At 47.2% G+C, this 12102-nt stretch overlaps 1 protein-coding gene across 3 annotated transcripts in view; it reads right to left on the bottom strand.

Annotated features, from left to right (window-relative positions):
- Positions 1-12102, bottom strand: part of LOC147633430 (Pseudouridine synthase family protein) — a 56151-nt gene that overhangs the window by 38043 nt on the left and 6006 nt on the right. For 2 of the 3 annotated variants that reach the window (XM_086806505.1, XM_086806503.1), the window contains one exon: positions 5808-5896. In XM_086806505.1, the coding sequence (XP_086662631.1) occupies positions 5808-5896 (89 nt within the window). The remainder of the gene's footprint in view (positions 1-5807; positions 5897-12102) is intronic. The other variant, XM_086806504.1, reaches the window with a different exon arrangement.

The raw sequence follows: 12102 nt of genomic DNA on the forward strand, positions 1-12102 counted from the left end.
CTCACTTCTTGCCCGTCAAGAAAACCATCAAAGCTGATCATATGGTAAAGCTTTTTCTTGCTAATATTTTCAAGCATCATGGTATGCCTAAATCCATTGTTGGGGATAGAGATCCCAGGACTACAAGCCTATTTTGGAGGGCTTTGTTTGACAATATGGGTACTAAGCTTGAGTTTTCATCAGCTTATCATCCCCAAACGGATGGCCAAAGTGAAGCTGCAAATTCAGCTGTGTTGGATTTATTGAAGTGTTATGTGGCAGATCAAAAGAGTGCATGGGAGAAGTATCTTCCACTTGTTGAGTTTGCCTACAACAATACAATCCATGCTTCCACAGGAAAGGCTCCGTTTGAGATTATTTATGGCAGAGTGGTCTTGCCACCCATCCTTCGTACCAAGGATGAGATTTTTGCAGCTGATGAATATGTTCGTGACTTGGATGTTGCCTTTGGTCAGGTGCGGACAGCCATTGCAAGATCTCAGGATAAGCATAAAAAGGCTGCTGACAAGCATAGAAGGGACATGGAAGTCAAAGAAGGTGATTGGGTATTGCTGAAATTTGAGAAGGCTAGGCTTCGGAAGAGGCCAGGACGCGAAGGATCATATCCTAAGCTTTCTCCTCGCTATTATGGACCCTTCAAGGTGATTCACAAAATCAATGAAGTGTCCTACAGGCTTGCTTTACCTAGTCATTGGAAGATTCACAATGCTTTTCATGTGAGTCTATTTCGGAAATATGTGGGGCCAGATCCTGATGAGCCTGTCAGAGAAGATCCGCCAGAGATTGAAGAGCTTGAGGAGATCCTCCAGCCAGAACAGATTGTTTTTCACAAGGAGAGAAAGCTACCTGCAGGAAAGCTTTCCAGGAGATACCTTGTGAAGTTTAAAAATTATTTGCCTATTGATGCCAAGTGGGTAAATGAGGATTATTTTGCAGATTATCCGCAGTTGTTGCAGGCATATCTTGAGGCTTTTCAGTTGAGGTCAACTCTTTAGAAGCCCGGGGGGGAGCTCGTACCATGCTTTCTTCTTCTGGTCTTCCTCCCTCTTTCTTGGGAGAAGATGTGACCATTACTGTCTACATCATCAACCATTCTCCCACAAAGGCAGTTGCTAATATAACACCGGATGAGGCTTTTACACGACAGAACCCTTCAGTTTCACATCTCAAGGTTTTCAATTGTGATGCCTATTGCCTATACTCATATCCCTGATTCTGCCAAGTCCGAATTTGATCCCAAATCCAAGAAGTGCAAATTCCTTGGTTATAGCTCTCAATCCAAAGCTTACAGATTATGGGATCCAGAGAAGAAGTCCTTAGTGATTTCCCCCAATGTTCACTTTGTTGAACCCTCGTCCCATGGTTCCCGGTCTCACCCTGAGCTTACCATAGAGGTTCCGCGTCCTCTTGCTTCTTCCTCTTCTTCCCCAGCACCCCTACCCCCCTCAGCTTCTCCACCCCTAGCTTCTCCACCCCAAGTTTCCATGCCCTCAGGTTCTCCTACTCCTCATGCTTGTGTGCGACGCAGGATTGGCCCCTAGGTTCTCCAATGGTTGGAAGCCACTGTTCGTGACTCTCATCTCTCAGATGTTGATCTTCATCAGTTTGTTGGCTCCTCAGCAAAACCTTTGAAACGGGCACGAAGATTGCAACAGCTTCGTCATTTCTATAACCTCACCTTGATAAGTAAATCGGTGCAGTCATATGAGCCTACTACAGCTAAAGAGGCTCTTGCTCTTCCTCAGTTGCAAGCAGGCTCTTGCTCTTCCTCTCATCTCTCAGATGTTGATCTTCATCAGCTTGTTGGCTCCTCGGCAACACCTTTGAAACGGGCACGAAGATTGCAATAGCTTCGTCATTCCTGTAACCTCGCCTTGATAAGTAAATTGGTGCAGTCATATGAGCCTACTACAACTAAAGAGGCTCTTGCTCTTCCTTAGTAAACTGGTGCCATGATTCGATTGAAAAGAATGGTACATGGGAGCTTGAGGACCGGCCTTTGCAGAGGTAGGTCATTGGAGTCAAGTGGCTCTCTGGACAAACAGAAAGCTAGATTGGTTGCAAAGGGGTATTCTCAAATTGAGGGTATTGACTATGACGAAACTTTTGCCCCTACAGCCAGACACACCACTATCCAGACAGTTCTTGCTCTCTCCGTTCATCCTCACTGGCCAGTTTATCAGATGTAAATCAAGTCTACTTTTGACTTGCATGAGGAGGTCTATGTTGAACAACCTCCAGGTTTTTAGGTTCCTGGACACGAGGGTAAGGTGCACAAATTGCACAAAGCCCTTTATGGTTTGAAACAAGCACCCAAGGCATGGTATGATAAGATCAATGCATTCTTTCTTTCCCTTGGCTTCCAGAGATGCTTTGCAGACATCAATCTCTATGTCTTTGCTCAGGGTGCTTTGATCTATTTGATCATCTTATATGTTGATGATTTAGTGATCACTCACTCTCATCTTGCCAAGATTGAACAACTCCGGTCAGATTTAGCTCACTTTTGAGATGACTGATTTAGGACTTCTCCACTACTTTCTTGGTATGGAGGTCTATCAGAATCCTGATGGAGTTTTCCTTACCCAATACAAATATCTACAGCAGCTCCTAGAGACATTCAGGAGACAAACCATTGTCCTCTTTCCTCTCCGATGGATCCTAACTTCAAGCTTTCACGAGAAGATTCTACTCCCATCTTTGAGGACAGTACGCAGTATCAGAGGCTTGTGGGTTCTCTTATTCACTTGACTTATACCAGGCCCGACATTTCTTATAGTGTCAGTCTTCTCAGTCAGTTCTCTTCCACTCCTCGATTTAGCTCACTTTTGAGATGACTGATTTAGAACTTCTCCACTACTTTCTTGGTATGGAGGTCTATCAGAATCCTGATGGAGTTTTCCTTAGCCAGTACAGATATCTACAACAACTCCTAGAGACATTCGGGAGACAAACTGTTGTCCTCTTTCCTCTCCGATGGATCCTGACTCCAAGCTTTTCCCGAGAAGATTCTACTCCCATCTTTGAAGATGGTACGCAGTATCGGAGGCTTGTGGGTTCTCTTATTCGCTTGACTTATACCAAGCCTAACATTTCTTATAGTGTCAGTGTTCTCAATCAATCCTCTTCCACTCCTTGACATTCTCAATGGCAGGCTGCTCTCAAGGTTCTTCGATACTTATCTTGTACCTTGGACTATGGTCTCTCTTTCAGAGCAGGCATTGAGCCTGCCAGATACTCTGATGCTGATTCGGCAGGTGACCGGGATAATAGGCGGTTCACTTCTGGTTATTGCTTCACTTTAGGTTTTGGCCTCCTTTCCTAGTGATCCAAGAAGCAGGATACAGTCTCGATTTCTTCTATTGAGGCTCAATACCGAGCCTATTTGGATACTTGCTACGAGCTATTATGGTTGATGTAGATACTGAGTAATCTTGATGTTCTTTCAGACTCCTCTGTTCGCATTCTTACAAACAGCCAGAGTGCCTTGGCGTCGGCTTGAACTTCATCTTCTCATGGCAGGACCATACACATTGAGGTCCATTTTCACTTTGTTCGTGAGCTAGTCACTGGAGTATTGTCCCTCTCAGGACAACCTAGCTGACCCTTCCTCGAGATTCTATTGATCAACTCCCGACCTGTATAGGAGTTGGTCCACCGTGCTGGAGCTGAGAGGAGGTGTTGGACTATGTTCATCTCCAGCATTTATCCCATTTATTGCACCATTTATGCAGCATATTTATCTGATGTATTTTCCTCAATCATGGGTATTTTTTCCCGCATTTTTAGGAACTTTTCCCTAGTCGTAGGTATTTTTCACCAATCGTGGGTTTCTTCTACTGGCCAACTTGGCTATTTGCGCTATATATAAGAACAAGCTTTTTGCCAGTTAATTCATTCATCATTTTGCTCAAGTGTCGGATCATTGTTGGCTGCTCCAAGTCTCTCCTCTGCTTCCGCTTGCTGCCTTCAACCATCCTCACCTCTAGCTCCTGCATCTTATCATCTATGCTCTGGTGAAGCTTCGAAGGCATGCACTTCACACGTGTAAGCCGCTTTGTTGATTATCGGTTGTCACAAGACGTCAACATTGGAAGCGTAGGAGAGTCATGACCATCTGTCATGGCTATGCAAATATGCACACCGCGTGGCTAGAGATCACAGGCACATGAGTACTCTTGGAATACGTGGCCGGCTGCCATGGGAATCCTGGGCTTGTTTGGTTTTTAGATCTTGGATGTAATTGGAAAATCTAGTGCGCACGGGTTGAGGCTTCTTGTGGGCAGCACCGGCATCTTTTACAAGAACATCTTTGACCCCTAATGTAGGGTGTTTGTGCAAAGCTAAAATTTTGGCTGTCTTCTGATAATTGTGTGCTTAATCAAGTTTACTATGTAAGTGTTCCAACTATCACACAAACAAGCACGTTCAGCAACCCGTTACAACAAGCACGTTCAGCAACCCGTTACAACAAGCACGTTCAGCAACCCGCTATAACAAGCATAGCAGCAACAAACAACCACAGAGCAGGAGTGGCAAGCACAAACCCGCCGGTGCTCGCGAGAGTGACGGAAGCAGGCACAACACAGAGCCCAAAGTACTCGTGCCTTACTCCCTTATGCCCCCCTGCTGCCTAACCTCCCCCCCTGCTGCCTAACCTCCATTGGCTGGTCTCCGTGACCCTCCACCTCCTTTGCTTGACCTATGTCAATACGTTCTATGCTCCCTGCCCTTGCTAATCTCCGTCACATGTCCCCTACGTCATGGTCACCCTCCGTCAACTCACCTCCACCTGATCCCTCATCTCCATCTGCCACACAGCCTTTTACTGCCTGCCTGCCGTCAACTCACCTCCACCTGATCCCTCATCTCCATCTGCCACAAAGCCTTTTACTGCCTGCCGTAACCCTTCACTCCTCGCCCTTCTCTCTCAAGTTCTCACTCTTCGTGACGCCAACCTCCCCCCAGCTGATCCCCGTGCTCTATTCCAGCTCCGTCTTCCCCACCATCTCCACGCCCCTTCATCTCTGCCCTTTGCCATTACTCCCCATCCAAACCAGCTCCACAAACCTCGTGAGCCAAGGCTTGAGTAGAGTCCCCAACCTTTTCCCCTAGGCGTGTGGATCCACCTCTGGACCTTTCACTGCCTAGTTGATGCCTTCCACCACACTCATTTCTCTGGGCCTCTTTCATGCTCGTGAAGGCAACGGCGGTACTTGTGTTTTCTGCCCCCATACAGGCACACCCTCCCTCCTCCCTTCTCTTTCCTGATGTAGTCTCCCTTCAAGAGCATCCACCCAAGGAGGGAGCCTCTCCTCCTTTCTGCATCCTATCATGACTGGAGAGGAGTTGTTGACCTCTTTTGAGTGTTGTAGTTTGCTTTCTGCATACTTTTAAAAAAAACTAATAGAAGGGTCTATTATCTAACATTCCCTCAACCATAGTTATTAGTGTGGAGAGGATCTATATACTCAAGTACATCGGAAGATTACAAAATTTAAATGCACAAGGCCAATTAATGAAAAGTTTGGCAGACCACCTAAATAATGAGCATAGTGTACAGCAAAGAGTACACGTGTTTAATTTTCTTTATTCCTTAACAATATGCATGCTCTTCACTAGTATTACAATAAAGTAAAATAAACAGTCTCAAAAAAAGTCACCAACAAAAGGTAAAAGTGCATACAATGCTAACACATAGCAACATGCAATACGTATAAAATCAAATACCAATGAGCAATACTTCAGCGTCAAACACACAAGGAAAATGTGGGTATATAAAAGTGTTCCAAAAAGTGTTAGCTTACCAATGAATGATCCGAGGTCGAACAAGAGGACTACGTCGATGAAGCACCCTAACTGGAGTTTTTTGTTGTATTTCCTGCAAATACAACACCTATATTACAATGTTGAAAGAAAACACACTCCTAATGGCAGGCATACTCCTAATAGTGAAAGGGCACTATCAACACAGTGATAGTGACCAAAAGCTTTATCAGAAGGTAGACATGACAGCAGCTTCAATGGAAACTTCCTAAACATAATGAGAAATGAAAAAGCAAGATTCACTCGATAAAAGTCCACTCACAAATCATCTACTTTAGAACGCATGGCATAGAACTTAAAAGTAGTTGGAAGCGCTAGGGATGATAAAAAACTAATAACTCCATTTATGTGACACCTCACCTATGGTACAGGTCAGCCAGCCTTAGGTGTGCGCAGGCCGTCAAGCGATGGTGCCACATGTGGTCGGCCAACTGGACACCAGGTCAGCCCAGTACACCAAGTTGTGGGCAGTCCTATAAATACGCCGACAGCATTATTAGCACGCCGACCAGCATTAAAGATGCATATATATACGTGCCCAGGAAACTAGGCAAAATCATCTGCATTTCTCAACACAAGTCTTTCTACAGAGTGTTTCACTTAGAGCGTGCTCAAGTGACTAGCTTCTTCAGCACTCGGAAACACCGATCCAGCTTATCACTCCAAACCATCCAAGGACTTATCTTGCGAAAACAGCTATAGGAGCCAGTTGACTCAACTATTAAAGGGGTTGGGAAGCAAGCAAAGATTTGAAGGAGATTCAGGGGGATGAGTAGGTGATGGCTGTCCGAGAGGCAGCTTCAGGTACAGGAGGTTGAATTGGTCATCCATCATGTGTGTCTACAGCCATAGCCTCCCCAACAAGGTGTTTCGCCATGAAAACAGCTTGTCAAAAGCCTGGAGATTACTAACGCAAAACTGCAATACTAAATTCAGCAGTGATGATGCAAGTGTGTGGATCCGTGAAGGCAGATAGATGGCCGCTCAAAGCTTTCTAGCAACAGGTGTGATTTTTCTGCAGAATCCAACGCTACCACTTCTCACATGTGAAGTGCAGAGATGCCTTTAAAACTACTAAAGAGACGTCTTAATTTTTTATGCCAAAAATAGCCACCATGCCCTTGCTTTTCTGGAGGAGCCGTGTAGTGCGCCCAAGGGTCCATACAGGCTGTCCGCAAGTGGGTGCCCGCCATGTGCATGGGCATGCCCATCTGTACAGCACTCCACCAGCCCTCACAGCACACTACAGTCCACTCCCTCTCTCTCCTGCAAAAAAGATTTGTGCCCTTCTCCCATCAGTCGTCCTACACCCTCCTCCAAAGGCAAGGTGGTGTATCCTCTTACCTTTTGGACCATAGGCCCAGAGACCATGAGGTCCATTACCTCCTTACAATGAACTAAACCAAATGGATCTACCCAAGAGTTCCACTCCCTCCTCCTTCACAGGCAAGAGAGTGTATCCTCATACATCTTGGACCATAGGCCCGACCACCGTGAGGTCCAAAACCTCCTCACCATCAACCATACCAAACGAAACCACCCAAGATTCTTTGGTAAGAGTCGAGATATAAGCTTACTACCTAGATTCATGGCCATGATCATAAAGTTAATCTCCACATATGCAGTCTCCAAGAAATCTGTGTACTGTGAAGATACACCAACTGGCCTATCCTCCCATGATGAAGACAAATCTAATGACATGTCCTCTTGAGGGTGCCTCCATGACATTAGACACTAAAGATACTCTACCCAATGCAAACGGCATGTGAGAAGAGTCCTCCTAAACGACCCCAAAAACTGAAGCCACTGGCATTGCAACCAAAGATTCTCCACCGAGTGCAAACGGCAACTGTGAAGACTCTCCCTCAGCGACCTGGCTGAAAACTTCCTCTATTCATACCTGTGGCCTGATGCAATGAAGCACCATGGGTGTGTGCTCAACCCAAGAAATGAAAAAAGTTGAGATGTGCACACATGCACCTCCTTCACACTCATCCTCCAATTTTGAAGAAGCCTCCTCCTCGTACTGCTCCTCCGAATTTGAAGAAGCCTCCTCCTCAGACTGCTCCTCCAAGGTCTTCGGACAATCCTTCGCGATGTGCTCAGTGGAGTCACAATAAAAGCACCGTCCAACAGCCATCTTGGCATAACGCTCTTCAAGGGTGAGGCGAGTCATCAAGGCTCCCCCACTTGCCTTGTCCTTACCATCCTTGGCCTTGGACTGGCCACCCTTGTCTTTGCCTTTTTGTTGCCCCTATTGTTGAGTCCCAAACCTAGAACTCTCCCCCATGTCTAAAGGGTCGTAGCAAGATGAACCGCATCTGAAAGACCACGGGGCCAATGTGCACGAATGTCTTCATGCAAAGATGGTTTCAAACCATCCACAAATCGCTCAACCTACTCTAACCACCAGATGGTCCTTGGGAACATGAGCAAAAGCTTCCAGAAACAAGCGAGATAGTCGGTTATTGATTCGCCATGTTTCTGCATAAAACGATCCCATTGTTTCTTCAATTCACGCTGGTAATCAATGGTTCAAGACCGCCTTGCGGCAATCATCTCAGCAAGTCACGAAGTGGTGCCTAAGGTGGTCTTCCCACCACAAGAGAGTGGCACCCGTCAAAGGCGTAGGCACCAACAAATGGAGTTGAAAAAATATCTGAACCACTCGTTGCTGCCAACGTGGCAGCCATCTCGTTGGTCCATTTGTTACTAAATGACTTCTACGTCCATCTTCCCATTGAACTTGGGAGGCTTAAGAAGCTTCATTATTGAGCTCATTCCTCACGAGGCATTGAGGAAGAACTCAGCACACCAGTAGTCCCCCGACGTCGAGCCGATGAAGGTGAGCGAGAAATATCCAAAGAATCCAATGGAGAGGGACTCTGCGAAAAGGAGACCGTCGGTGACGCGAACGTCTCTCCTACCAAGTACACACAAGTGTAGAATGATGACCAAAAAGTTTTGCCACTTCGTCCTCAGGATCATCCAACACTTTCTCCAAAGCATGGGCCTATGTAGATTCCAGATCGGGAATACTAGGTGCTCCAGGTGTGCCGACTCCATCCTGTCAAGACAGGGAGATATAACCTCCATTTTAGCCGCCTGTACATCCATGAATGCCTTCATGCTCAAAAGCAAATCAGTGAGTTGTGAATCTATGACAAGGATCTAGTGATCAAGGACCGGGTGAGGGATTTCAGCCCTGTGCGATGAGGTAGAGGTTTTATGGGGTTGGGAAGCACAATATACCCCGAATAACCCAAGTACAATGAAGAGAATGTTAGAAGTCATCTCCTGTCTATTTTTATACACCAAGGCCTTTGTTGTGGGTGTGCCCGCCCTTATGAGGTGTTTTCTCATTTTTCCCCACTCTCCGTATTTTTCCCCTATTTTTTCCCCATTTTTCTGTGGCTTGGGAGGCAACCCTGAGATGGCAGGAGGACCCAGTAGCTGGCCGACTGATGGCACTGATCCACGACTCCATTTATGTTATGGCCGACTGCTCACAGCTGGCCGACTGGCTGCATATGCTGGTCGTGGAGTTTCAGGACCAGTCGGCTGCCTTTAGCACATGCCGACTGGGTATATGGGGCCATATAAAATGGCCCCCAGCCCCCCATTCCATTTTGTACTATTTCCGGGATCTTCTTGTGTATATAGAGCAGAGTTACACGCCTCTATCTCTCACTCTCTTGTGCTGTGATTTTCTGCACTGCGTTTTGCTCTTGTGTTCCCAGATCTGGTCATCATCTCCGCTGCATATTCTGACATGGTATCAGAGCCTAGGCTCTAGATAGTTCTTGGGATTTGTGTGAGCAAGAGGGGGACTGTTGTGTTGTTGATTGGTGGACTGTTTGGGACAGTTCGGGAAGAGGAGAAGCACGAGGACGGCGGGCTGATTTGCTGGACAGCCACTTGCAAGTGTTAGTTCTTCTTTGTTCCCACCCACCCACCCTTTTCAGAGTACATCCCCGCAATGGCAGATGTGTTTGAAGATCCCGACACTCCCCACGTTCCCGATGGACCGTCAGTTGGACGGGAGCAACTACGGCATATGGAAGGTTATGATGGAATCTGTTCTGGAGTCTTACGACCTCGCTGATTTCGTCGTCGTTGGGGTTCCACGGCCAGAAGTAGAGGAAGGGGAGTTACCGTCGATCCGAAAGGACCGGGAGGCTCAGACACAGATGTGGATCGTGTCAACGCTAGGGTCCGTTCGTTTATCTTTCTCAACTGCACACCGCAGGTAATCAATCATGTGAAGCATATGACGCTGGCCAGAGGTATATGGCAGCATTTGGCCTCTCTTTACAACAGGGTATCGCCCATGAAGAGGATTTCCTTGGAAGTACAGATGCGGGTTATGAGCCCTGCAAAGTCGACGACGATGCGGGAGCATATTAACAAGCTACAGGCTCTTCAGCAAGAAGTTCTTCAGGCTGGGAAGGAGATATCGTCAGAGGACATGGCCATAACGTTGCTGTCGCACTTGCCCTCTCAGTACTCAGCATTTTACTGGTCTTTGATTACCAGTGTGGCAGGCTCAGCACCATCACGTGGGAGGAGCTTGTGCCCATGGTCTTGGACCAGGAGGAACGATTCACGAATCCTCCTCAGGGTGGAGGTTCATAGGCCTTAATTGGCCAACGGTCGAAAGGCCGTAACACGGGCAAAGGGAAGGCTTCGTCGGAGAAGTCTTCTGAGAAGAAGTCCATTACTAACCGCGAGAAACTAAAGGCAGAGAGGACCTGTAATGATTGTGGCGAGAAAGGCCACTATTGGAGGCAATGTCCCAAGCGGAAGACCGAGAAGGGTGAAGATTCCTCAGCAGCAATCATGAAGACTCCGGCTTTTGTGCACCTGGAGGTGGTGGACACCGATGTTTCATTTTCTTCAGGCAGGGAGGAGATTGGAGGATTCTCCGCAACGAATACTCGGGAGTGGATTCTAGACAGTGGTGCTTCCAAGCACATGACTCCTTCCCATTCTGCTTTACAGGATCTCTGCAAGTATTCTAGTCACATTCTTACTGGGGATACATCCACTATCCCAGTTCACAGTGAGGGCAGGATGGAGATAGTTCCCGATGGCAGAGGGGGGAAGCATTCCTCCCAGGTGTTGTATGTTCCGTCACTTGGTTTTCATCTGTTGTTGTCAGTACATCGGGTTTGCAAGACTGGCGTACGGGTGGAGTTTGATGAGCATTTTGTTGCTCTCCGGGACAAAGCAACACGCCAGGTGGTTTGGGAAGGCGGGGTGGAGAATGGAGTTTACAAGCTTTCAGCACTCTCTCTCCCAGGTCCTCAGGTTTGTGATGAGTGGCAGTCTGGTAATGGCCACTTAGGTGTGGATACGCTGCAATTGCAGGCTTTCCGGGACCAGATGGTGGATAGCTTGCCAGTAGATGGCAGCAGTTGGCAGGAACTCTCCAGTATTGATGGTGGTAGTTCTTGTGTTCGTCAGTCAGAGGAAACTGAACAGGTAACTTATGCCCTGATGTCTCGTAGTATTCGGGACAAAGAACCTCCTCTAGATGAGGATGTTCTTTCCACGAGGACCTTTCGAAAAGCAAGGTAGGTGGCAGTTGATTACTTGCAGAAGGAGGTGCATACTACAGGCTTTGTGGTTCCGGACTCAAAGGGGGTGGTTGACAGGTTTCAGAAGGCCTTGCGTGGTCTTCAGCAGGTTTCCAGGACTTGGTTTTACACCGTAACAAGTGTTGATCCTTGTGAGCAGTGTGATACCTCTTTGACTCAGAAGCAGAATGGTTCATTGATCTGGTTGATGGACACCAGATTGGACGGGAGCTTCCTCATGAGGCAGTTGAGCTCATGGTTGCAGATGACTCTTTGGGAGGCAGGATTGCGTTTCCTTTGGTTTCTGCGGCATGCGAAGGATCATGGACTCTTTTACACCACAGGAGGGGGATTGATTGATGGAGTCCGACTCCACGGTTGGAGTGACTCAGTTTGGGGAGGAGATCCGGACATGAGGAGATCTACTTCAGGCCCAGGAGCAGTTTTACGGAGCAGTAAGAGACAGTCATCTTTTGCCTTGTCGAGGACAGAGGCAGAGTACCGGGCTGTTTGTGATGCTGCTTGTGAGGTGGTGAGGATGCAGAGGTTGCATTGCAGGTTTGGGAACCCATGGTCATCCAGAGGCACTTTGTTCGTGAACAGATCATTGCTGATGACATCTTTTGTGCTGTGATTTTCTGCACTGCGTTTTGCTCTTGTGTTCCCAGATCTGGTCATCATCTCCGCTGCGTATTCT

Source organism: Cibotium barometz, chromosome 12 (genome assembly GCF_041138505.1).
Source record: "Cibotium barometz isolate CiBa-2024 chromosome 12, ASM4113850v1, whole genome shotgun sequence".
NCBI classification, from domain to species: domain Eukaryota; kingdom Viridiplantae; phylum Streptophyta; class Polypodiopsida; order Cyatheales; family Cibotiaceae; genus Cibotium; species Cibotium barometz.